General features: G+C 40.7%; 2 protein-coding genes across 4 annotated transcripts in view; one reads left to right on the top strand and one right to left on the bottom strand.

The window, feature by feature from the left end:
• Nucleotides 1-5,005, top strand: part of MTREX (Mtr4 exosome RNA helicase) — a 58,082-nt gene extending 53,077 nt beyond the window's left edge. For both annotated transcript variants that reach the window (XM_042453816.1, XM_042453813.1), the window contains 3 exons: nucleotides 1,142-1,304; nucleotides 4,261-4,365; nucleotides 4,703-5,005. In XM_042453816.1, coding sequence (XP_042309750.1) covers nucleotides 1,142-1,304; nucleotides 4,261-4,365; nucleotides 4,703-4,755 — 321 coding nt within the window. In that variant the 3' untranslated portion in view covers nucleotides 4,756-5,005. The remainder of the gene's footprint in view (nucleotides 1-1,141; nucleotides 1,305-4,260; nucleotides 4,366-4,702) is intronic.
• PLPP1 (phospholipid phosphatase 1) overlaps nucleotides 2,655-27,915 on the bottom strand; it is a 113,045-nt gene continuing 87,784 nt past the window's right edge. For both annotated transcript variants that reach the window (XM_042453817.1, XM_042453818.1), the window contains exons 5-6: nucleotides 6,400-6,576; nucleotides 2,655-5,354 (exon numbers count right to left, since the gene is read on the bottom strand). In XM_042453817.1, the coding sequence (XP_042309751.1) occupies nucleotides 5,223-5,354; nucleotides 6,400-6,576 (309 nt within the window). In that variant the 3' untranslated portion in view covers nucleotides 2,655-5,222. The remainder of the gene's footprint in view (nucleotides 5,355-6,399; nucleotides 6,577-27,915) is intronic.

Genomic DNA, 27,915 nt, shown 5'->3' with positions numbered 1-27,915 from the left:
TATTGCTTTTCTCAATGTCTGGTTCTGCAGCAGAGCCAAGGCTATATGGCTGTGATGGCTTGGGGAAATGCCCATGCCTTTTCAACAGGCAGTTTCTAAAGCCAACACTCACATATTGTCTTGGTTCCAAAGATATGTACAGAAATACAGCTGGCCTCTACTGGGATGCACATGCTTGGTGGCCATCTCCTCAGACATCAGTATGTGCATGTATTTGGTGGTTGGAGCCACTTACCATCATTTGTTGCTGCTGCCATTTATGACTGTTCTGCTTCTGTACTCTGAGTGGCAAGAAGGTCAGATGACATGGGGAATAGTCCTTTCTATGAACAGTTTGTTTTTATAAGATTCCAGCCATTACGTCAACACAGTTCCTTATACAGTATTAGCCTGCTAAGTTGTAGAGTCAGATCTCTAAGATTGTTTGGTATGTATCTATTAAAACTGGCCATAATGACCAGTGCCTATTGGGGTTTTACACTTCTGAAATTGGCCAGTTAGTCAAGCTTTAGGACATTTTGCCCGTTTATATGAGTGCCTTCAAGATTCCCTTTGCAAGTGTTGCTCTAAGGCAGGGGTTCCCAACCTGTGCTCCAAGAAGCCCTTAGAGCTCTGTGTGCACTTCCCAGGTGCTCTGCAGCCACTCCAGGAAAATGAAAGAAATACAAATTGAATGAAATTAAAGAATAAGAATATTCTAGGCATCTTAGAGGCTCTGCCATAGAAATAAGGGCTCTGAAAGTCAAAAAGGGTGGAAACCCCTGATCTAAGGGATTTAACAGCCCACAGCATTCCCATAATGACTTATGGCTCTCTCTCAAAAGTCTTGTCACTTTAGTTTCCTCCATGATGTCACAAAATTATACCAATAAAGTATTAACCTGTGCCAGCTCTGAACAGTATTTCTGCTTATGTTTGAATGCTGTTAGAGAATTTAGGTCAGATTTGGGGGGCAGGTTTGGAAGATTTCACCAAAAATAAGAGGAAAAACGTCTCTTTGTATATTTGGCGTTTGTACTACCAATAAATCAAGTTTTCCATTCCTCAACAGATATCTGTTGTGCATGTTTCAGGAAGGTAATTTACCTGTATATTTTCTGTTGATTTAAATACAGTAAATGCATGACTTTTCTTTTTAAAGGAATGTGCAAAAAGAATTGCTAAAGTATCAGCAGAAGCGAAACTGGAAATTGATGAGGAAACCTATCTCAATTCTTTTAGACCAAACTTGATGGATGTGGTGCACACATGGGCTAATGGAGCTACATTTGCTCACATATGCAAAATGACAGATGTATTTGAAGGTATGTATATATTTGATAAAAGAGGAGTGGAGAAAGTGATCTTTTAGATACTGTTGAATTGCAACATAGCCAGCAGAACCAGAGGGCTGAAGGTCACCCAGTTGTGTTATAATTCTCATTCATAGGATAGATGGTTAGGCACTACAATTAAGAGCTTATTTTGCATGATTGAATACTGCTCCAGTGTTTAATCAGATGAAAAGTTCACCTGTTGTAACCATTTATTCTCAGCTGGTGGGAGGAGAGTCATCCATAATTATGTTAATTTGGTTGCCGACCAAGCTATGCTATATTTATAAAGAACCTGTATTGATTCTCATCACCTCCTGCTTCAGTTCTTGCCTCACCAAGGAAAGGTCATATGTCCCTCTCATCCACTTCTTTTGGCCTTATTTCTTCTATTTAAATTTATTTTTTCATCTTTCTCTTTCTTCAGTCCTATAGCATTTCTTTTTAAAAGCCCTTAGCCATGTGTTAGTTTTTTTCCTTCCCTTTCCAGCACACTCTCTATATACATTATGCCTGGGAGACTCGTCTGGTTTAGGAGAGGAGAAATGGTCAGATGCTGGGGAATAAGAGAAACCAATAAGGAAGAGACATTTCAATTTAGATAATTTTATTCTTGTTATCTGAAGCAGTTAAACTTTTGGGTTGCACAAGACTGATTCTGCCTTCAACACTAGTCCTGTGCCTGACAATACTTCACAGAACAAGACTAAGGGGCGAAAAAAAGCCTTCCCCTTGATTGTAGAGCCAGCTTTTTGCTGGCTCTGAGGTGCGTGACGTGTAAATGTGCATGGTGTGTAAAAATTGCCGGGAAGCTGCCCAGCATGTGATTGCCATGACTTCAGGGCATGGCACATGTAAACACCATGCCCCCAAGCCAACTTGAAACTGGCTGAAGCTGCCAGTCTTTTCTGGCCCTGTGTTTTCTAAACCAAAATCTGCAGCTCATGCTGCCCCCTTTCCTCCTGCTTTTAAAGGCCTCAGTAAATCAGAATGAAATTCACCTCTACAGGGGTAGGAAAGTTGTAAATACAGCTCAAAATGTATGCACCTTGAATCCTGTGGCAGTGGAATTCATTAACCTGCCTCTTGTTGATCACTCCATTTTGGCTTTCCACCCAAACAAGGAGCTTCTTATCTTAAGGATCCAAATGAAAAGAGGGCAAATGCATCTCTTAAATGCTTCTATGTGGTGTCTTCCCTCTTTCCAAGCCTCCTCTCCTCTAATAAGGTGATTAGCTATTGGTTAAATTGTCCCATCTCCTACTGTTTCCCAAACTGCTATCATTTTGCAAAGAATATCAGAAAAGCTTGGTGTGGAGAAGAAAAGAATGCTTAAGTCACTTTTGTCAGATACAGTTTATTTGCTGTAGTGAAGCAGACAATCAATTTTGTGGATAGTTGTATTTGCAAATGCTGTATCAAAATAACACACACAAAAATCGCATGCAAGTAGGTAGGAGAAGATCTTGCCCAGTTAGTGAACTCTTTGCTGCTGGTTAAAAGACCAAAGATGTATCATGAGCCAAGTTTCCTGATGTTGAAGATCAGGGAGGGTGGGATAATGAACTTCTGAAAGTTGCCCACAATAGCAATTTCCACTGCTAGGGTAGAAATTATGTAACAGACAAGGCACTGACCAAAGTATTGTAACCCCAAACCACTATCATGCTTATTTTTTGCTAACTGTGTGTAAATGGTACATTCGTATTTTCCAGACAAGTATCCCTTTTAACAAAAATGTTGCTTCCAAAAGTGAGGAGTAGCAATACTGGCAGAAAGGCACTTTTGTTATGACCAAGTACTTTGAAACGACATTTCAGAGTCCATGGATACAGCTATGTAATATTTTGGGGGAAGACTAGAACGTGAAAGTGTTAGATCAGCCTTCCCAAGCCTACTGTTTTTGAGATATTTTGTACTATAATTCTCATAATCTCCAGGCAGTATGGCCGGTGGTAAGATAATATAGGAGTTGTGGTCCAAACACAGAGATCATCAGTTTGAGGAAGACTGCTTTAGGTAATTCAGTGGGTCTTGCAGAGGCTCATTTAACATGTTGGTGAATGAAGTTCATATTTGCTAAACTTCTGTAGGTGGTTACATGTTCTTTATTTTTGTAACATGCCTCGTATGTGGTTCCTATCCTCCAGATCATAGAGCATGGTCTGCCCTTGGAGGATATATCCCAGCTTCTTTTGGCTCAGACTTGTTTGGCTCTAGGTGCTGTTTTACAAGAGTTACTAAATCTGGAATCAAATTTTATTTTTGACTGAGACTGGCTGTTACTATTGTGAAGTGAGAAGGGGCAGACGTAAATATTGATGTACAGCTCTCCAGTTATATTGCCTGTTAACTCTAGCCTGTACCTCCAAAATTTTTGAAAAAAATAACTTGTCTATGTGCATACCAAAAATATAAGAAGCAAACAGAGAAGAATGTGTTTTTTCTTGTCTCACTAGACTAAAGCTACATGATTTAACATATATTTTTTAACAATTAGGGTTCCTGCCTCCTTTTCTCATCACCCAGAGTAAAAGGACCAAAAAGAAAACACAGATGTCTGAGCAAGAAAGACAAAAATTAAGCCAATGCCTCAGGGTGACTTTCAGGTGATAATTAGCCAGAAACACCCTTTCTGAAGACATGCATTTCAGAAATTAAACCAAGAAATATACAACACTTATATAGCACCTTTTTCAGCCTTCCAACATGTCAGCCTCTGACTGTTTTCTCATGCTTAAGGCTAAGGTGGAAGAAGCTGCATGCCTGTTCATTCAAGGCCAGTAAATGACAGTGCACTTGAGGGGGAAGAGTAAGCCAGTTGAAAGGAAGGCTGTAACAAGTTATCTTCATAACATATATTAATACAGAACAGTAATTTTGATACTATAATCAAAGAATGTATATAATCTTGTGATTCATGCAAAGCCTTGCTTTGCCCTTGCAGGAAGCATAATTCGATGTATGAGGAGGCTAGAAGAATTGCTTCGGCAAATGTGCCAGGCAGCAAAGGCCATTGGAAACACAGAACTGGAGAATAAATTTGCAGAAGGTTTGTAGTACAGTATTTTATAAATACATGCATCTTACAATGGAGACTGTTTACAATTGTTTAAATACTTGGTGACAAATCAAAATGTCACACTTGAGCTGAATGTATATCCCATGGATCTGTTGCTATCTAGTTCTTTTACACAGGAGATAACTGGAAGATCCTTAATGTCACCACAGTCCCATCAAAATAGTTCTACCAAGCTTGTGAGCTGGGGAACACACCACATATTGAAGATTTCATACTGACCTTTAAGCATGTGCAGTTGTAAAAAAAAAACCTGTATCATTTAGTACAAGGCTGCTTATATGACTAGACTTTTTTTTACCCTCAACAGGCATTACTAAAATCAAGAGAGACATAGTATTTGCTGCAAGTCTTTACCTATAAGAAATGTTTTCCTAAACTACTCTGGAAAAAGAGCATCTATTCTGCAGCTGTGATGCTCCATCCATGAAGAAATATAAAGTTAACAGTCAAGGCTGCCAGCCCTTTATCTTCCCAAGCAAGACAAATGCTTAGTGTTCATAACTTGTATGTATTTACTGTAAGCATCATGCTAGCAATGCATTTTACATACACTGTTGCTGTTTGTACATAAGCATTACCACATTATTTTAATTAAAAAAAAGTTAGAGTACTGTACTGTGTTTTTAAAGCAAAAGCTTAACCAATAGAAATTTGAAGTTTTTAGATACATAATTGTTACTATATACATGTAAAGTGAGTATCCAAGAGGTATAGCAGCAGCAGTCCCTTCAAAAGACATTTATTTTTTACATAGGACAAAAAAGACTTCTGAAATTTTCCTTTTTTGCGATTGGGAGATTCCACAGGCTAAATAGCTCTTGAATCTGTCATGGCTGGTGATTACTACCATAGTGATTCCCATTGGTCGGTGTCTCATGTAAAGTTGTATGTGAATCCTCTTCTTCCTTCTGTTTGAATGCACGACCCCTCTCTTTGAAGAAATCAGATACATAGACAGCCTAGATATAAAGATTGGAAGATTAGGCAGCAGTAAGCAAACTATCATTATATTAACATCATCCTCATCAACATATTATTATTATTATTAGTTGGACAAGGTTGTCAAATCATGTCTAACTGTAGGGGGTGGTGCTCATCTTCATTACTAAGCCAAGGGAGCCAGCGTTGCCAAAGATGATGCTGATCATGTGGCCAGCATGACTGCACAGAACACGGTTACCTTCCCACCAGAGTGGTACTTATTTATGGCACATTTACATGCTTTCGAACTGCTAGGCTGGCAAAGGTTGGGACTAGTAATGGGGGCTCACTCCGTCATGTAGTGCTTGAGTCTAGATCTGCCGACCTTGCGATCTTTAGAGTCGGCATCTTAAGTACTGAGCCACCGCATCTCCTTATCATTATTCAGTTACTATCATGGTCACTTTGTTATATACTCCAGGCACTCCACCTAACTGTCATCCAAAGGGATAAGACAGGGAGACTGGCAGTAGTCACTTGGACTCTGTTCCCAACTGAAAAGCCTCTCCACTTAAATAGCAGGAGTGCTTTTACATCCCTGGCTATGGACATGCTGCATCAAAAGCTTGAAACCACAGACCTGTTGACATGAACATGTGGACACAGTAAGAGGCAATCACATTTTCAGCTCTGCTATTATCAAGTTGATCACTTTTATCCTTATCCTATTATCTTGTGGAATCTATGTACTTCTGAAAGTACAGTGGGCCCTTTGTATATGTGGGGATCCGTTCCGGACACCACTACCACCCCCGCGTATGGGGAAAAAACGCAGGACCTCAAGTCCCATTGATTTCAATGGCAGCACGCTCCTGCTGCACACAAACCATTTCGTTCCCCCCAGGCTTGCCATCCATGTGAGTTGAAGTCTGCGTACGGCAAACCCGTGTATGGAGTGGGCGGACTGTATAAAGTAGTTCTTGTATACCTTCACTGAGAATTAAGTAGCAAAGATTGTGAAGCAAATTAATTTGGCTGGGAGCAGAAGTGATCAAAAAGTAAAGGAATTTTATATTGACTTACTATAAGTACAGCTACCAGTGCTCCTTGGATAAGTCCAGTCAGTACATCACTCCAGTGATGTTTATAATCAGAAACACGGGACAGACCCACATAGATGGATGATGCAACGAGCCCAAACTGTGCTGTAGGACGCAGAAGTCTTGCCCAGTCACCTTTCATTCTGGCTTGCAGATAAAGCTGAAACCCAAAAGATAACTGTTGAAGTGGGAGTAGCTTTTCCTCTTCTAGAATTCTATCATCTCTGATAAAGCCTATACAGAATTGCTGATTCACAGAACTTTAATTAATTGACAGAGTGGAATTTATTTACTGCAACTCCAGTAAATCAATAGGAAGGACACTGTAACAATTTAACATATAGTTTGGTTACGGTCTGGTTTTACAGATGCCCTCCTTTATAATTTGGCAGACTGGGTTATAGTTTGGGTACAGACTGCTAGCCACCTCTTTAGAGTCAAGTTGCATAGACTCTTTCATAGTACAGTGAATACAGCTGGAACAGTTATGCTCAGCCTTAACACAGCTATTAATTCAGAGTAAGTAGGAAGTAGTAATATTCTTAACATACCAGAATTCTATGATGAAATGCCTAAGTGAGTAGTGAGCACTCCAGCAAGGCTGTTTTTAGAGGCCCCAACCCACCACACACATAAATATTTATTAAACTGTCTCCCATACCACCTGGGGATGGAGAAGAATTTTGCCATTCTCTTGTCCAGCTCCCCAAAACAATTTGTCAAGGAAAAGAGGTCCTTTCTTCAGCTAGAAAATAAAATGTTTACTTATTGGTGGGAAAATACCTTTCCTGGGCATAACCTTGGGGGAGAGGAATCTCCCATGGTAGTAGTAGGGCACTTTTAATGAGAAAAACTCAGAAGGTGGAGGTGGCATAGCTTCTGGCCCATATGGAGCCGAATTTGTATTTAAAGGACTTAATTCCCATCATTAAACATTGTAGTTAAGAGTGAATTGCAAATCAGTTTAAAAAATAGTAACTGCATCACTCTAATTAATTAAATCACTCAAATTAACATATGATCCCGTGTCTCGCCTGGGAAGCACCCGAAATTAACCCTTCCCTGGGATAGCTCCTTTGCCACTGGCTGAAAAATTAGTTTTCCATGTCCTTTTATGGCTTGAAAGGAAAGCACCAGTACTTTTGAATAATACAGTGAGCCTTTAGTATCTGCTGGGGTTTGGTTTCAGGACCCTGCCCCCTGTGGATGCTTAAGTCCCATTAAATACAGTGGATAATAAAATGGTGTCCCTTACATGATGGAATGCTGTGGATATAATATATCTTGATTTCAGTAAGGCCTTTGACAAGGTTTCCCATGAGATTCTTACAAACAAGCTTGTAAAATGTGGGCTTTGGATTTGTAACTGGTTGACCGGCCGAACCCAAAGGGTGCTCAACAATGGCTCTTTTTCAGCCTGGAGAGAAGTGACCAGTGGGGTCCCACAGGGCTCTGTCCTGGGCCCAGTGCTATTCAACATCTTTATCAATGACTTGGATGACAGAATTGGGGGCATACTTATGAAATTTGTAGATTACACCAAATTAGGAGGAATAGCTAACACCCCAGAGGACAGGATCAAAATTCAAAATGACCTTAATAGACTAGAAAGCTGGGTCAAAGGTAACAAAATGTATTTCAGCATGGAGAAATGTAAGGTACTACACTTAGGGTGGAAAAATTAAATGCATAGATATTGGATGAGTGACACCAGGCTGAACGAGGCTACGTGTGAAAGGGATCTAGGAGTCCAAGTAGATCACAAGTTGAACATGAGTCAACAGTGCAATGCAGCAGCTAACAAGGCCAGTGCAATTTAAGGCTGCATCAATAGAAGTATAGTGTCTAGATCAAGGGAAGTAATAGCACCACTCTATTGTGCTTTGATCAGGCCCCACTTGGAATACTGTGTCCAGTTCTGAGCACCACAATTCAAAAAGGATGTTGAGAAACTGGAGCGTGTCCAAAGGAAGGCGACCAAAATGGTGAAGGGCCTGGAAACCATGTCCTATGAGGAACGACTTAGGGAGTTGAGGATGTTATTGTTTAGTCTGGAGAAAAGAAGGTTAAGAGGTGATAGGATAGCCCTGTTTAAATACTTGAGGGGATGTCATATTGAGGGCCGAGCAAGCTTGTTTTCTGCTGCTCCAGAGGACAGGACCTGGAACAATGGATGCAAGCTACACGAAAAGAGATTCCACCTCAACATTAGGAGAAACTTCCTGACAGTAAGGGCTGTTCGACAGTGGAACACTCTTCCTTGGAGAGTGGTGGAGTCTCCTTCCCTGGAGATCTTTAAACAGAGGTTGGATGGTCAGCTGTCGGGGATGCTTTGATTGAGAGTTCCTGCATGGCAGGGGGTTGGACTAGATGGCCCTTGTGATCTCTTCCCACTCTATGATTCTATGAAATGGCAAAATCGGGTTTGTTTTTTGTAATTTATGTATTTTTAAAAATATTTTCATGGAGAAAGAATCTGTGGCTATGGAGGGCCAACTGTACCCATAAAAACAGAAGGAGATAATACAATTGTTTAAATAATGGTAAATGTATTCTAATCTAGTCTCAGCTGTATTTTGAGTTGGCACAGAATGTTGAAACTCATTCTCACATACAATGCATTATAGTAATATAATCTGGAGGTTGCCAAAGTTTGGACAGTCTGGCACAAAGCTATTTGGGTTAATAACCATGCTGTATGTATCTCCACAAACTGAATTTGCTCCTTTAGCACAAATCTATATAGTACAGACTTGAAATCACCTTCCTTGACAAACCACTCATTAAGAAGATCTCCATTTTAGCTGGACTATTTTTTGTTTTAACAGCTCTCAGTAGTTAAATACTGATTCCATACACCAGTATATCACTTCCATTACTTCGAGCAAATTAAATGTAAAATAAAAAATAAAGCTATGTATCACTATGAAGAAATAGGCAGCCCCCCCCCCCCCCAAGACAAGTAGTTGCCAAAGTAGTAGTTTCCAAGCACCATTTTCTGGAATGAAGTAACTGCATGATTGTGCCTCCCATCACAAAAACCCTATTCTAAAGGGAAACTGTTTAACAGTATTAACATTGGAGATCTTCAACTAAGTTGAATGGCCAACGTTTGGAATACTTTAGTTATGTGGTCCTACATGTCAGGAGGTGGACTAGGTGACCCTTACAATCCCTTCCAACTCTATGATTCTAGGAATTTACACACCTACCATGGTTCATCCATCATATCATAAAGACATCTGTTCCAAAATAACAGCGCTCGTAGCATTTTGAAGAAATCTGAATTGAATTGCAGACACCTTTTTTCAGTTTCAAGCCCCTTTGAGAAACTGCATTTGCAAGCCCTGAAAAGAGGGGCAATCACACCTCTTAAGAGCCCTCCAGCCACTCAATTCTCCCCTTTGGGGAATGGAGGGCGTCTGGGGGTTACACCAATGCTCCTTGGGCCATATGTCTACCACAAACTGGTAGAAGACTATCACCCACTCTAGGTCTATCACAACCTACCTCTCTTTAAAATGTTCAGAACTGTGACCTCTCATAGACACTCAGTATATTCTGCAGTCAGCTTGGTCAAGCACATCTGGCTTGATGTTATGGGCCAAAAGGGACGGGCATACCAGGAATGAGCTGCACTTCACCAAATACCTTATTCAGGTCTTCAGGCCTCAAGAACTAAACATCATGCAACAAAACTGTATCGAGACTCTAGCTACATTTGTGAACTACAGAAACAGAGATGTAATAACACTGTCTAAAAGGACAAGCTAACAAGTAGGCTTTATGCCAATGGTGGTTCACACTTCCACAGACAACTTCAAAAAACCTTGTGTACCTACTAGAACTATTTGGGCATACAGAGGATGCTCTATTTGGGCAATAGGTGCTATTTTCCAAAGTTAAATATTTGGGAAATGCCTAATTGGTTCTTCAAAGTAGCTATTACATCACAGTTTTGGTATGCACCTCTTCCATTTTGCTATAAAAAGATTGTATGAAATTTAATGCGGTAAGGAGCAAGATTTTGAAAACCAGGTAACAGATTGAAGCTGTATGCTAGGTATGTTCTGTTTAAAAGTTTCCACAAATGCACTTTAATAAGATATTCTGGAACATGTTTTTGAAGATGCATATATGTGTTCAGTTTCAACAACAAGGGGTAAGTATGCCTGCTGCTATTTAATAAAGTTCAACATAGTAAAATTACACAGAACAGTTCCAAGCCAAGTGCCATATTTTCTCAAGGCCTGTTTGTGACTAACTTCTACACCAACGTAGATCATTTATCCTCGCTAAGAACCAGAGCCAGGAGTCGTGCTGGTGGTCTAAAGAGAGCAGCCTGGCAATGCAGGGCTGGCATATTTCCTTCCTTCCAGCTTAGGAATTCTACTAAAAAGACTGAAAAACTGCATTACTTTGCTAATAGTTTTCTGCACACAAGCAATTGCTGTAGTTGGCAAGGGGATCTTATACATGTAGGAGGGAAGGTGGTATGTGTGGTTTTGAGTGGGAGAGAAGGTGGGATCTTTAAGACAGTCACTTAGAAAAATTGTGGTCCATGTGCAAAGGAGTTTGAGGGCCTGGGACAAGGTGATAGGATTTCATGCTCCTTGCCATCATGTCAAAGCTAAACTAATGATTAAAATGCTCTGTTTGAACCTCCCTGAAGCAGAAATGTATTCAGGACTCTACAATTGAGAAGGCGAACAGGAAACGCAGGCATGATGTTTATTCATTGCTTTTACTTCCACATTAATAAACTACTATTAGCCACAGCTGTTTAGGAGGTAGAGCTATGCTCTAATGAGATGTAGGCGGCATAGGATGAGCTGTGTTTGTTTTACCAATGTGAGTAGCAGCTGATGTGCTCATCTTTAAAACAAAACAAAACATGAAGAGCAGCCAAATGTTCACTCCTCTTGTTAAGCCCAAACTGGTGCAAACTTTCAAACTTCACCAGCCACCTGTGCAAGTGCTATCTAAATTTCCTGAATGAGAACCAGTAACTAGCTTTCCAACCCAAAGAAAAAACAACTTTCTTAAGAACAGCAACTGTTGCTGTTTGTTGCACGTGTATATTTTCACTTTATATGCCTATGACCTCCTATTTACATACATCAGACAACATCTCATCTTAATACAGATGTCACAGCTTGATCTGTTGTCCAATTCCCTTTACTTCACATGTTTCTCAAATTAGTGCAAACAGAAGCATAAGCCTGAAACTCACAAGCAATAGCAAATGCTGACGCCCATCTAATCACCAGAAGGAATATCAGAAGTCTTGCTATGGTCTATGAAACAGCAGCCTTTATTACTATTTAATGAATATCTTGATCGGTAAAGCCAAAAATGGTTGTTATGAGGAAGAGTAGAGAATAACTGAACAAGCAATTTAATGTGTCGCCTCCTGCATTAAAACTAATTAAAATAAGTAGTGGTAACTGCACTGAGTAAAGATGACATTATTATTTATTTCCAGCCATTTCTCCAGACCAAGGACCCAAAAATAAAACAGATCCAGATTTTTTAAGTAGGTAAAAAATATAAAGAGATGTTGTTAAGAACTAATTTAACTGATTACAGAATTAAAATGAATTGAAAACACATTCATTTAAAAAGAGCAATGTAGACATTAGCACACTTAAAAACTTTTTTAAAATATGTTAAGTGCTTTAAACATTTTTATCTTTTTAACTGTTCTAAAAACAATATTGTTTTAATATTGTTATTATTATTATTCCCAGATGTTGCTGGAATAAAAAGGTCTTCACCAATCAGTTGAAAGATGAGACTGGAACCCATCTAGCCTCCCTAGGAAGGGAGTGCCAGAACCTCTATGGTAACCATTCCTCTAAAAAAATAACTTTCCAAGCTCTCTCAATTTGACAAAATTGTAAGCCCATTCCTATGTTGTTGCCAGGCCCCATCCCCTCTTGCCCATCCTCAAACTGAACTGGGACTAAACCAGAATAATCTATTTCAGGATAGAAACTGCTACTACTGTTATGTGGCCTATAGCTGAAACCAGCATGATGTAGTGAGAAGAACTATGCCAAGTCAGATCTTATATTAGTGATCAGCTCCCTTCAAGAGTCGCCTCCTAATTGCACTAACTGCACTCCATTAAGGGAAAGGTAATTTTTTCAATTACCGCCAATGGCAAGACTAGAGAGTAAGAAAACTTATTCTATATGTTAAGTGCTTACAAGAGTGAGAAAGTTAGGAAAGAAGGCTGTGGAAGAAATGCTAATGTCAAGGGCACATTTAACATGTACTCTGGTTCTCAGTAAAAGGAGGAAGGCAAACAACGATGTTTGTAAACATCATGGTTGTTACTTTTCTCCTCAACTCTTTTTGCTTTTATCTTTAGATACTAGCTGACTTTATCTTTGGTGGTCCTCTTTTAAAAGTGCTTTTAATTTCCTAACTTGAAATACACCCCCACAGCTCCCTTCTAGGTTGTGTTTGCAGAATGTGGTTAAACTTTCATTTATAATGAAAATACAGTCTCTTCGCCACATACATCCTGAGCACAGCTTTCCACCCACTTTCTGGTCGAATGCTCCATTTCCCCCACTGGAGGTTCAACATGTACCCCCTTTAGATGAAGCGACAGACACAAGCTGAAATAAATTTTCAGTAGGGAATGATTTGCTGTTATAAAGGCATTTATAAGCATTCACAGTGAGCAGAAGCTGCAGTTAAAAGCATTTTTGGAACCACTGGGGCGTATTTTCCAGGAGATATAACCAAAAAAGGATTAACAGTAAGCAATTAATTATTTTTAGTTATTGGAGAGGTTTGACTTTTTCTCTAAATAAATGTTCTTTTCTCACAGATATCATACAGCCTTGTATTTAGAGCACAGACTTGGCCTCCCAGAATTTTCTGTGCTCTGTACAGTATCTTCTCATATAGGCAAAAGAAAGGCAATGTAGACCATCCCCTGAAATACCTTCTTTCATGCATTAAGGCCCTATTTCACTACCAGCTTTCATAGTAAGACCTTAGAGTATCCCAGGCAATAGAGTAGTGCAGCAAGAACATGGGAACAGAGCTCCAGTGCTTTCTGGCATCATCTGTTCATGTGGTGATATGTTAGCGTTGTGGGATTTTGGGACTGACAAAAGATCCCTTAGTACATTGCACGTGAGGCACTGGTTTGGGAAGTCATAGTCCAAAACAGACACAAAACAAACCCTCTTTTCTAAGCTCTGCTTTAGAACGTGATTGGCATTTGTGTGTGTGAAAAACCCACAGACAAAGACATGCTTATGGAACAATAAAACTGTCTGGAGTTTTTAGTCTCTTCTCTCCCCAGTGCTATCAAAGTAAGGTCCTGCATTTCAGAATTTCCACTGCCCCACTCTGATCCCAAGGAGGCCATTCCATGGAACTGCATTGAAACAAAATGTCTAACAAAATGAAATTCAACACAGAGAAATGTAAGGTACTGCACTTAGGGCGGAGAAATGAAATGCAGATATAGGATGGGGGAGATTTGGCTGAAAGAGACTACATGTGAAAGGGATCTAGGAGTCCAAGTAGATTACAAGTTGAACATGAGTCAACAGTGTGATGCGGCAGCTAACAAGGCCAATGCAATTTTAGGCTGCATCAATAAAAGTATAGTGTCTAAATCAAGAGAAGTAATAGTGCCACTATATTCTGCTTTGGTCAGGCCCCACCTGGAATATTGTGTCCAGTTCTGGGCACCACAATTTAAAAAGGGCCCTGAGAAAATGGAGCGTGTACAAAAGAGGGCGTCTAAAATGGTGAAGGGTCTGGAAACCATGTCCTATGAGGAATGACTTAGGGAGCTGAGGATGTTCAGCCTGGAGAAGAGAAGGTTAAGAGGTGATATGATAGCCCTGTTTAAATATTTGAATGGATGTCATATTCAGGAGGGAGCAAGCATGTTTTCTGCTGCTCCAGAGAACAGGACCCGGAACAATGGATGCAAGCTACAGGAAAAGAGATTCCACCTCAACATTCGGGGGAACTTCCTGAAAGTAAGGGCTGCTCGACAGTGGAACAAACTCCTTCAGAGTGTGGTGGAGTCTCCTTCTTTGGAGGTCTTTAAGCAGAGGCTGGATGGCCATCTGTCAGGGATGCTTTGATTGAGAGTTCCTGCATGGCAGAATGGGGTTGGACTGGATGGCCCTTGGGGTCTCTTCCAACTCTATGATTCTATGATTCTATGTTCCTTATCCCAGGACAGGAATGATGGCAGTTCATAATCTTTGCTTATGAAATTGAAGCCTACACATAAGATTCACACATTATACAAACACCAGCCATTATTTCATTTAGACTAATTTTTCAGAATTAAGTTATCATTTCAAACAAAGACTACAGAAGGATAATACTTCAAAAGGAAAGAACATGTATGTAGGATCTACATTGCAGGAAAACAGGGATAAGATCCAGCTGACGAGTTAGAACAGGGGTAGGCAACCTTTTTGAGCCGGGGGCCGGGTTGCTGTCCCTCAGACAACTGGGGGGGGGGCCGAAGCCGGGGGGAGCTTCCACTTTCCGGGGGCGGGGCTGCATGCCAGGGGTGGAGTTTCCACCCTCCGGGGCGGAGCCACATGCTGGGGGCGGAGCTTCCACCCTCCAGGGGGCTTGGGCGCCGGTCCCAGGCCCTTCCTTTCGGCTCTTCCCTTCGGCCGAAAGGGCTCCAAGGGGCCCTTTCGGCCGAAGTGGAGGCCGAAGAGAAGGGCTTGGGCGCCCATCCCAGGCCCTTCCCTCTGGCTCTTTCCTTCAGCCGAAAGGGCTCCACGGGAACCTTTCAGCTGAAGGGGAGGCCGAAGGGAAGGGCTTGGGTACCTGTTCCAGGCCCTTCCCTTCGGCTCTTCCCTTCGGCCGAAGGGAAGGGCGGCCGCCGGAGTCCTGCTGGAGGGCTCCGGCGACCGCAGCAGGGCCCCTACAGGCCCGCTGCATGGCCTCTCGCACAAGCTGCCCATGGATCGTGCAAGAGGCCTTGCCGCTCGTGCAAGAGGCCAAAGGCTCCGCGCTTGAGGTCCTGCCGCCAGTTGCCCCGCACCAGCAGCAATCGGCGGCAGGACCAGGCTGGGCCTGGACTCAAGGCCTTGGGGGGCCAGATCCGGCCCGCGGGCCGGGGGTTGCCTACCCCTGAGTTAGAAGTATGCCATATTTTCAGACTTAGTGGAAGTTAATCCATTGTGTTTTTATGGTCTTTACAACACACATTAAAAGAAAGCTGAAATTCTCAAGCTTAACGTATTAGATCATGTCTTGCTGCTTGCAACTATAACTTCCCAAGTACTATTTAAAAACCTAATGATTTCATAAAGCATATCTTGTACAAAGACAGCAATAGCAGGACACTGCTGAAGTACAATTACCACTCATATCAACATGGGTTACATAAAAAGTCATTGACAAGTTGTATATTCTAATTATAGTTGCAGGAGCATCAGATATAGGTTATCATGTGCTAAAAGAGCATTACCCATTTTAAAGAGGCCCCATAGGCACAGATATAGGACACCCAGACAGAAGTTTAAAGACAGTAACAGATGGCTACTCACACAAGCACAGAACACACACACTAGAAGGCTACTTACATGGAAACATGCTTCCACCTCTATGAACAGTGAGCTGACAACTGACAGCCAGCTACTCAGAAACATTTCCTCTATATAATATTAAACATCCAATTTGCATGCTGTATATTTATTTTCCTTTAAAATGTTATGTTTTCACAAATTATTAAGTGTTGTGACAGCTGAATGTTTTAAATTAGGTTGTTGTACCGGCTAGTAAAAAAACCTATCATTATTTCCCTGGCTAAATAATAAAGAATGCTAAGGAGAAACTTTGCAAGGAGACCCAAGGTTTTGGCTTCATGTCATGTAAGCAGCATACAGCGAGATTAAAGGGGGGATATTATAATTTTATGTATTATATTATATTGTATGTGGATGTTTTACTGTGAGCTGCTCTGATTGTCTTGTTACAGATGAGTGGGATATAAATATTTATTTATTTATTTATTTATTTAAGATCCCTCTGCATTCTCATTGAGACTGACATAGCTAGGTCTTTGTAAAACGGACATTTGCCCACCTTTAACAGACAGAACACTTGAGAGATCCATATACTCTATTACATGAATTGAATAGCCATGCATAAAATTCCATCACATTACTTAAAGCCATCAAGGTATATATTTAAGCTACTAATGGGACTGTGACTAGTAAAAGCATGTTTTAAATGTTTTGTCACTGCAGCGCAATAACTCCAGCATGGTATGTATTGCAAGCAATGTCTTCCCTTTTTTTCCCCCTAAGTGCGAACGCAGTCCCCCACTACCACAAATTATAATGTCTTCCCTTTAAGGGAGGGTGAAGCAAACCACAGAAAGCCTCATCTGTTCCTGGGCTAGCAACTGACCTTCCTAAGGGGTAGGGTGCAGTGGAGAAACATAAGTGTGAGTTTTTAATTTGTCTCTAGTCATACCTTTTAATCCCCTCAGCTCTTTGAGGAAAGAACTGCTTGTGACATGATGTTCTCTCAGACCGTAATACTGTGAACACAGACTGCTTCAAACTTGACCTCGTGCTTGTATTTCTAATGATTAACAGCAACAAAACTGTACTTTAAAAGCATTTTCTGCATAGATGAGGAGGATAAGCTTTTCAATTGTGTTTATCAGGTCACTTAGTCCTTTGGGAGAGGGAGAAAAATACCACAGAGGGGTTTATGTTGCACTGTTATGGACTGGTTATAAAAGAATCCTATAGCAGCTTTACAAAAAAGAAAAAGAAAAATGCTAGCATAAGCTTTTGTTGATATACTTTTTTGCTGTTTTGAGTCCCTATATTGGGAGAAAGGCAGGATATAATAAAATAACAACAGCAACAATAATACACATAGCAGGGTGGGGTGGGGCAATGTAATAGGAAGGTAAAACATGTAGGTGATAACTTCAATGATGTTAAGGAATTGTTATAGGGACAAAGGTGGGAGACATATTTTACATACAAACAAACACAAGTAGATAAATATGAACAGTGACAGACATTATTTTTTATTATGTTGAGATGGACAGTAAATATTACAAGCATAAGTCCATTTCAAACAAAATAATAAATGATTGGTTCACATTTATGGTTTCCCTATTCATATATGAGTTCTGGTAGATTATTATCAGATCTCAAAATGGTATGATCTGCCTAATTGAGAGTTCTTTTCATCAAATACTCTCCTTGTGTTTCTAGTCAACATACTGAAGTCAGTGATGGAAAAAACCAGTTGTACACGTAACTTTGGACAAGATCTTTAAAACTCCAGGCTATATACTATAGCAACATGAACCAGAGGAAGGCAGTAACTCAACCTTACATTAATTACCTGTTTGATTACTTGCTGTTTCAAACTTATGTGAGGTGACCCTAAAGTGAACCTAGCACAGATTTTTCTTGAAACGGTTTAATGGGGTTTGCTTTTTCCTTCACCCCCTCTGAGGCAAAGAGACTGTGGCTTGACTAAGGTTACCCTGTGAGTTTCCATGGCTGAGTGGGGGTTTCAAACTCTAGCCTCCAGAGTCATAGTCCAATGCTCAAACCACTACACCACACTGGCTCCTAAAGGTTTGGTTAACAACTAGCAGAAAAGCAAAGATCCTGCATTCACATTTACTTCTTCTTTGCACAGTATAAAAGTCTTAACCTGATCCCTCCTCATCTCAGTTCCTCTAGCCTCCAGTGGGGAACATTTGGCCTTCCAGTGTTTTAGACTTCAACATAATGCTACTGGTCACATTCACTGGGATTTCCAGTAATTGTAGACTCAAACTCTGGAGAACCTAAGATTCCGAAAAGATTGCTAGTTTATTATTGTTCAAGTTCCTAAACCACTAGTGTTCAAAAGTATGAAACATCATGCCCTCAAGAGGACTTCCAATTATTATTACTATTACAGTATTAAGCTTTATTTATAAAGCGCTGTAAATTTACACAGCACTGTACATACAATCTTTTTAATTGGGCGGTTCCCTGCCCTCAGGCTTACAATCTAAAAAGACATGACACAAAAGGAGAAGGGAAAGATGGTGGGGATATGTATTATCCTCTCTAGTAGGATAATACATATAAAATACATAGCAATACAGGAAGTGATTCAATAAAACAGACAACAAAAGAACATCAAATAGCAAGTGACAATTATGCAATGCCTGGGAAGGCTTCTCTGAACAGGATGGTCTTCAGCTCTGTTTTGAAGCTGCTTAAAGAAGTGATGGCTCTTGCTCGCGGGGGAAGAAGGTTCCAGGAGTGAGGGGCAGCAAGTGAAAAGGGGCGAATCCTAGATGGGGCAGAGGAAATCCTGGGCTGTGACAGCAGGCCTTGCCTACCAGAACGGAGGGCCCTGGTGGGAAGGTGAGGAGAAAGAAGGTCTGATAAGTAAGGAGGGGCCAGTCCATGGAGGGCTTTAAATGTCGACAGCAGGAGCTTATACTGAATGTGGAAAGGGAGTGGGAGCCAATGCCAACACAGGAGAGATATGGTCAGAGCGGTGGGAGGAAGTGATAATGCGTGCAGCTGAATGCTGGACAGAGATTAAAGGACGGAGGTGAGAAAGAGGAAGCCCAGCCAGGAAGACGTTACAGTAATCAAGTCGTGAGACCACTAGGGCATGGACCAGGATCATGGCAGTAGAGGCGGAGAGATATGGTCGGATTTTGGCAATATTGTACAAAAAGAATCTACAAGCCTTGGCTGTGGTCTGAAGGTATTTCAGTGTTCTACATAGCTATTAGCTTTCTCTCAGGACTAGCAAAAACAACATTATCGCTTAATTTATACAGCTCAGAGAATATAACTAAATTTTATACAGAAACTTATTTTTGCAAGTCTAACATTTACCTAAGAATGTGATTCTATAAGACATTCTGGTTTTTCACCATCTGACAGAAAGGACTTTATTAAGCACTGTGAGAACAGTTCAGGTTATGGTTAAATCTCATCTCAGCATCATGCACAAATCAGATCTGTCTATACATCTGTCTCAAAGCCCAGTGAAAGGCTAAGGACATACACAGTCAACTTCTCTTGAGGTATTTGGTCCAATAGGAACCTTTATCCCGAGAACAACTTGCTGACTGACAGCTTCTCTGAGAGCTATCCGAAGCTGTACAACCTGACCCCTCAGATTCTCCCACACCTACAAAAAAAAGAAACAAGCTTGCCTGCAAAAGATATCCTCCCTAGCATAACATCTTTACTAAAGACTGAAACAACATGCAGACATCTGACTAACATCTCCAATTGTTGTTGTTTTTTTCATCCTGTGTGGATTGTAACATCTTGCCTGATGAAGAAACCATGAAGCTTCGAAAACTTGCAATAAGTATACTGTGCATTTTGGTTGGCCAATAAAAGGTATCACTGATGGGATTTGTGTTTGTGTTTGTTAAATGGCGAACACAGCTACCCCGGCAAACCATCTCTCTGTCATTTTCATTTTCCCCAAGCTGGAGATGAGGGGTGGAAATAAACAGCTTTTTCAATAAGTGGCAAATGACAGCTGCATTTTCATAACCAAGGACATGTCCAATTTCCACATTAAGTAAATCTTTCCATTTCTGAGTCAGTAAGAATCAGGGCAGCTGCCCAGCTAACCAGAACTAAGATTCCAAACAAGAACAGAGAAAAACCAAAATCCACATCTTAAAACCATGTTTTTTCTACCTTAAACTCTTCCTTAATTTTTATAACCTTAAAAGAAAACTATTATTCAGCCATTCCCTGCCCTGTTATGCTGGCCAAAAGAACAGACAACATTCCCTCGACTGTCCACAGAGGAATGTGCATAAATATGAATCATGCCTTCATTCAGCTCCCTTCATCAAGAACAAGCAACCCCTTGCAGCTTGTCCATTGCACCTTGTAAGGAAACAAAAGGGAGGGAAGGGTGCTATCATTAGCTTACTTGGTTAAAGCATTCCCCGCTTATTACTTGGCAACTAGCAATATTCCCATGGCATACTAACCATGCTCAGTTCAATGGGAACAGCAGCATAAATATTCTGTTATCTGGAAAGAATGTATTACTCAGTAAAAATATTAAACATCCAAAATAAGATCCTTTGCATGCACAGGCTTCTAGTTCCTTCCTTGTGGCACTCGTGTCCTGATATTCTAAGGTGTCACTTCTAATCTAAGGCTAAGCAATATTTGAAACTCTGACAATGTCCATCCAGTGATGTCTCTCAGACAAAACTTTCTGATGTTTTGAAGGGAAATGGGGATAAAAAGGAATAGGCTTTCTCACTTCTGGAACGTACAGCATCCTTTTGTGTGCCCAGCCCCATCCTTGCTGTATTTTACAAATAGACGAAAATACATGTTTTCTTCAAGTGTCAACGGAAACTGATGCTGGTATACCTGGGTTTTAATATGACAAATTTTGTTTCAGCAGTTTAATCACTTAACACATGAAGCCATTTTGATTATGAGTTGGGAATATGCACATCTTTTTCCTTTCTTTTAAATGAAAAAAAATACATGCTCAAGTTTCATACTGAGGAGGAAAAGAGCAAGTCAAGGAGGCTTTAAGTACAAGAGGCAGGACAGCACAGTTGAGAATACACTTATTAGACTGAAGATCCTGGACGTGACACATCTGCCCAACCTCCCATCCAAACCTTCCCTTTTCTCTAATACAGTCCTACAACATGGCCATTTTGTGACTGGTGGAGACAGGGAGAAGTAGCAGAGAAGAGCTCCAGGAAAAAAATCAGCCAATAGTACAAGAGACTGAAGAATAGAAAATTAAACAATTCAATCTGTCCTTCTCTGTAAATATGACAGGAATTAGGCAGAGACTCATGGTGACAGGAATCCTCTGGAATCTTCTGTGGTCCCAAGGAATGATGTCAATTGCTGTGTATCCAGCTGTAGGAAAAGAGCTAGATACTTCTCTGCTGCCATCCCCTCCACCAGCCAGGATATGGTCAGGAGGAGAACAGAGGCTGCAAGAGAGAAAAGGTGAGGGTTGAAGTAGATTTTGCTTGTTGCATGGCCAATACAAAATTCTGATAGCCATAACAACAAGAAGAAATAGGAGTTATGATGGTGTAATTTGAACTTACACCACCATAGTTCACTAACAGGGTGCCAACTATGCTGTTTTATAGTCTTCAAAAATGTCACACACAAACCTCACCCTTTTGTTTTTGGCCCTGTATACCGCTGAAATTTAATCCCATTCTTAGGATGAAAGAGGTTCTCAATTCTTAACAGTAAGGTAAAGGTTGGAATAATAAGGACTTCCAGATGGACGGCATCTCACAGCACTTATCATTGGCCGTGTTGGCTAGGACTGATGTTAGTAGCAATCCAACATCACCTGGTAGGCTGCATGATTCTCAATTTGTGGCAAGAATGGCACTAAGGACTTCTTGATTAACTTAGTCATAACTCCAGGTCGGAGAAGCAGGTTCGCTGCCTTTCTAGAATTTGAGGAGAGATCATCTGCCCTCTGGCTTGTACAGAAATGGCCATTCGACACTGGGGTTAATCACACTGGCAGGATACTATTACTATAGCAAATTCTTATCTGATTCACAGGGATATTCAACTGCACTGCTATCTATCCATATACTTTAGAATTTCCTGTATGCAATATCCAGAAAGCTTTGCTTGTAAGGAAGAGCATGTCCCTGGTATCTCCAGGTAGGGCTGAAAAATATTCTTTGTGAAACCATGGAGAGCTGTGACAGTTAACATAAACCATTAGTCGTCTTCTAGATAGAGCAAGGGTTTGACACAATATAAGGCAACTTCCTAGGCAAACAGTTTACAAAATTAACAAAAACACTTGACTACATCAGCCAAGCAAGCAATTGCTTTCTTGTGTGAGGTCGAAGGCTTTCATGACCTGCATCCATAGTTGTTTTTTTTTTGTGGGTTTTTTGGGATATGTGGCCATGGTCTAGAAGAGTTTATTTCTAAGGAATAAACTCTTATAGAACATGGCCACATCACCCGAAAAACACACACACAAAAAACTATATAATTTCTTTCTTGGCCAAATATATTGAGCAGGGGTTTCCCAACCTGTGGTGTGAGGATCCCTTAGGGCTCTGTGTGCACATCCCAGGTGCTCTGTGGACGCTCCAGGAAAATGAAAGATATAAAAATAGAATGAAATTAAAGAATAAGAATATATTCTCATATATACTCCTAAACATCATTAACATGTAAGACATAGGGTAGGCCTCTTAGAGGCTCTGCCATAAAAATAAGAGCTCCGCGGCTAGAACCCCTGCTCTAGAAAAATCAGCTAAGAGTGGAGAGAACTGAAGAGTGAGGACTAATCAATATAATCTGTCCCACTCTTTAAAGAGTACAGGAATCAGGCATAGGTTATAAGGTAATAATAATTGCACATTTGTCACTGCACTGAAAAAGGCTCCAGAAAAATAAAACTTCTTTGGTTTCATTTACACTTTTCCTGATATTTTTAAATAGTGGCAACAATTGAGCAAATACTCATGAAGAGAAATTTGGGCATTAATTCCATCCAAAACAATGCTCCCAATGACCATGTTCTTCAGGAGTTCTCAAAGATTATTGCCAATGGCTCCGATCGGAGCCATTGACAATAATTTTTGAGAAGTCCTGGAGAACAGGAGAAGTCCCAGCAGACTGGAGGAGGGCAAATGTTGTTCCCATCTTCAAAAAGGGAAAAAAAGAGGATCCCAACAATTATCGTCCAGACAGTCTGACAACAATACCAGGAAAGATTCTAGAGCAGATAATTAAACACAGAGTCTGTGAACATTTAGAAGGCAACTCCATAATCACAAAAAGTCAACACAGGTTTCAGAGAAACAAGTCATGCCAGACAAATCTAATCTCTTTCTTTGATAAAATTACCAGCTTGTTAGATGAAGGGAATGCTGTGGATATAGTATATCTTGACTTCAGTAAGGCCTTTGACAAAGTTCCCTGTGACATTCTTGAAAACAAGCTTGTAAAATGTGGGCTAGACAAGGCAACTGTTACATGGATTTGTAATTGGTTGACCAGCCGAACCCAAAGGGTGCTCAACAATGGCTCTTTTTCATCCTGGAGGGAAGTGACCAGTGGGGTCCCACAGGGCTTTGTCCTGGGGCTAGTACTATTTAACATCTTTATCAATGACTTGGATGACAAAATTGGAGGCATACTTATCAAATTTGCAGATGACACCAAATTGGGAGGAATAGCTAATACCCCAGAGGACAGGATCAAAATTCAAAATGACCTGAATAGACCAGAAAGCTGGGCCAAAGCTAACAAAATGAACTTTAACACGGAGAAATGTAAGGTACTGCACTAAGGGCGGAGAAATGAAATGCACAGATATAAGATGGGGGACACCTGGCTGAATGAAACTAAGTGTGAAAGGGATCTGGGAGTGCAAGTAGACAAGTTGAACATGAGTCAACAGTGGAATGCGGCAACTAACAAGGCCAATGCAATTTTAGGCTGCATCAATAAAAGTATAGTGTCTAGATCAAGGGAAGTAACAGTTCCACTATATTCTGCTCTGGTCAGGCCCCGCCTGGAATATTGTGTCCAGTTCTGGGCACCACAATTCAAAAAGGGCATTGAGAAACTGGAGCATGTCCAAAGGAGAACAACTAAAATGGTGAAGGGTCTAGAAGCCATGCCCTATGAGGAATGACTAAGTGAGCTGGGAATGTTCAGCCTGGAGAAGAGAAGGTTAAGAGGTCATATGATAGCACTTTTTAAATATTTGAAGGGATGTCATATTGAGGAGTGAGCAAGCTTGTTTTCTGCTGCTCCAGAGAACAGGAACAATGGATGCAAGCTATAGGAAAAGAGATTCCATCTCAACATTAGGAAGAACTTCCTGACTGTAAGGGCTGTCCGACAGTGGAACACACTCCCTCAGAGTGTAGTGGAGTCTCCCTCCTTGGAGGTCTTCAAATGGAGGCTGGATGGCCATCTGTCGGGGATGCTTTGATTTGGATTTCCTGCATGGCAGGGGGTTGGACTGGATGGCCCTTGCGGTCTCTTCCAACTCTATGATTCTATGTCCATTCTGTGTTTCCATGGCCAAACAAAGTCTGATTCTCTAAAAGCTATTTTTGGGGACCTCAACCTCCATAGTCACAAAGGGAGCATGTCCAGTGACTGTACTGGTTGGGGGGGATCTGGCAGCTTTAGTTCAAAAAAATAATTTTCCCATCACTGTACAGGTTTGTGTACACCCTTTTAAAAGACTACTAACCCACTGTAGCAGGGTCGGTATTTTTGGGAGGAGAAACAATAAGCATTCACCACAGGAATTACAACATTGACACAGACAGTGGCCGTTACAGTCCTGGGTTTGTGGCTCAGCATGTTGCTGTAAGTATGTAACTGACAAGCTGTGGGCTCTGCCTGTGGGACAGAGCAAACACTCCTGGCTGAAAACAAGCTTTGACTTCTTACACTCTGGAGGAAGTTGAAGAGAACGGTTTGAAAGGAAGGCTGAGGTGGATTCAGGGGAGGCTGAGGCTCCACTGGTTTCTCCAGCAGCTCTACAGAGCTGTAATCTAGTTGTCAATGTGGCCAGTTCCACTACCATATCCTTTTTTGCTTCACTTTTTTGTTTTTTGTATGTGTGCGCAGTTGGTCACACCAGGCATACATCAGATTCCTCCAGCCCTCAAGAGGCTGGAGTTTCAAGCGTCTGGTTCTGATTAATCTAGGCGGTGTGAGTAATGCCACATGTTAGGAACTGCGGAGTTAAGAGCAGCACGCAACTACAGCTGGAGTCGAGCGTGCAAAAGGCAAGATAAAGCTGGCCATAGAGAACATTTAAAACAGGTTAACTAACAGATGCATCAGACTTGACTTGGGGCCAGTAGTAGAATTCTACATTGCCACGTGGGAAAGTTAGGAGCCATGAAATGTCAATGCAGGGAGACAAACAAGAACATCTGCATCTTGTAAGGAGCAAATTGATACAACAGGCAGAACCACCCATAGGGTAAAGACCTTCCTTGTTGTACAAAACACAACCACTAACTCATTAAGGATTAAGAGTATTCCATACAGAGACAAATTGCACAAATATTTACAAGGTTTTCTTTAGCTCATTCTGGATAATATCCATGAGGCAGAGGAAAGAACCTGTAAGAAGTATGCACATTTACTAAGCCATCACTAGAACACATTGTTAAGTTGTCAAATGGTTGTCTGATTGGAAGTATAACATTTACCTAAAAAAGATGGTGGAGCACATGGCAATCTCAGTGCATTGGTAGATGACAGGCTAATAGGGTAGGGAGAGAGGACTGAGGAAAGCAGATAAGCGAGATGTAAAAGTTGTCACATTTACAAGTTGCTCCAGGATTGTAAGATAAAGTGACTTTAAGGTGTTTTATACTGTTGCCTTCCTCAACTAGATACCCACACAGATCTGTCGGGCTACACATCCCATCACCTCCATACTAGCAAGTACTGATCGTAGTTGCAGTCCAACAAATCTGCAGCCCAAACCCTTAAGTGCTGCTCTTTTATATACACATCTTCCTATGGTTTCAAATCTGCTTTGGATTCCCTTACCATGTGAAACAAGGGAGCAGGCCCAACTATCTAGGACAGGCCCTTTTCAACAATGGTACCAAGAATACAGATCTCTTCCCCTTTTATTTCTGGTTTTCCAAGGTAGGTCTTTTTTCTTTATTTCAGAATTTCAGTTTTATCTCATTGCCAAGATATTTCAAGGGCTTTTCTGGAATGTAAGAAGGATTTTCTTTTGGCTACTTCATTCAATTTGATGACTAAGAGTATGTCCAGATAAGGCAAACCACCATATCATCTAGAGCATATGGCTAGCGATCATGATGCTTGCCTAACTGTCTGACTCCTCAAGCCCTTAATCCCTTCTGTTAGGACTAATTTTAACTGGAGATTTCAGCAGATTAGAACATCTACCCAAAAAACTTTTGGAATGTCATGTGTCACCTTTCCCAATACTTTGCCATCTAGAATTGAGAAGAGTTCTGGAGAACTCAAAGAAAACCCAAACATGCACATTTTTTGAGTTTATAGTTGATTTGACTAAAGATGCTGCCCATCTGTGGTTTTCAAATTTGGGGTTATCCCTGTGAACCAATACAGCATCTTTCTTTCTTTTTTGGAATTACTAAGATTATGTACGTATTACGTATATTCTTAGGATGAGCAAATAAGCACATAACACTCCTTGCATTGAAGGTACTGACCAACACCTCACTTCTGGAGCACATTTTGCATGAGTAAGCGTTCCAAATTCAATCTGAAGTTGGAAGATGTTACAAAAGTAATGCCAGGAAATATTTCTGCCTTAGAGAGCAGCTGCCAGGCACAGGAGCCAATATCAGACTAGATGGGCCATGGATGTGCAAGACAGCTTCACAGTGCAGTTCTTTTAACACAAATAGAATCACACAAGGTCAGCAGACACCATTGTTGTTACTATTGCCACTGTTTATGATAAAAAACATTCACTTCATAGAAAGTGATTCAAAACCAAAACAGGAGCCAAGAACAAAAACAAGAGATCTAACTGCAGGTAACCAATCAGACAGCACTTAAGAAATGCTCTCTGCCGAAAACAAAAAATAAGAAATATAATAAATGTCACTATAAGCTAGAAGCCCAGACTTGTTACTCTGCGGGGAGCTGAAACACTCTTAAAATTTATTGCAGAGAGTGAGTCAAATCTTACAAATGGAGACTGTGGCCAGGTACACAAATACCAGAATTTGTGGAGCACACGTATGAGAAGTAAGTAATCTTAACAAACAAAATGTTCTTCCCATGCACAATCCTGCAGTAATAAGCATTTCTATTTTTTTTTTAAAAAAAACCTAATCACAATTTTTTTAATATTTTAAGTTTTTCAGAGTATATGAAACCCACAAAATGTCCAAAACAACCCCTAAGAATAATCTATGAAATTCATTCTTACATGACTCACAGAAAGAATATAGGCATGTGTGTATGTTTTTCTGTTAAGTACTTAAATTATGGTGGTGTCATGAAGTTAAAGTCACCATTCTGAGTAGCTCATCTGATCTACTTTGGAAGATACCACTCCCTTGACTAAAAAGAAAAAATATGCAATAGCTAGATAAACTGTGGCAAATTTGTTTGGGTGTCAGACTATGACTCTAGAGACCAGGGTTCAATTCCTGCTAGACCATGAAACCCGCTGGGTGACCTTGGACAAGTCACATGTTCTTAGCCTTGGGGGAAAGCAATGGCAAATCTCCTCTGAATAAAGCTTGCCAAGAAAACCCCATGATAGGTTTGCCTTAAGGTAGCCATAAATCAGAAACAACCTGAAGACACACACCACTACCACAAGGAATAGATAGAATGTACCCTGCCCATGTCTGAATGGCAGTTACATACTGGTACATGTTTACGTTGCTGAAGACTGTTTTGTTTTTTTTAAATGGGCACAATTTCTCCTTTTC

This window comes from Sceloporus undulatus, chromosome 2 (assembly GCF_019175285.1).
Source record: "Sceloporus undulatus isolate JIND9_A2432 ecotype Alabama chromosome 2, SceUnd_v1.1, whole genome shotgun sequence".
Lineage (NCBI taxonomy): Eukaryota > Metazoa > Chordata > Lepidosauria > Squamata > Phrynosomatidae > Sceloporus > Sceloporus undulatus.
Note: the sequence above shows the minus strand (reverse complement) of the source record. Positions and strands in the feature narration are given on the sequence as shown.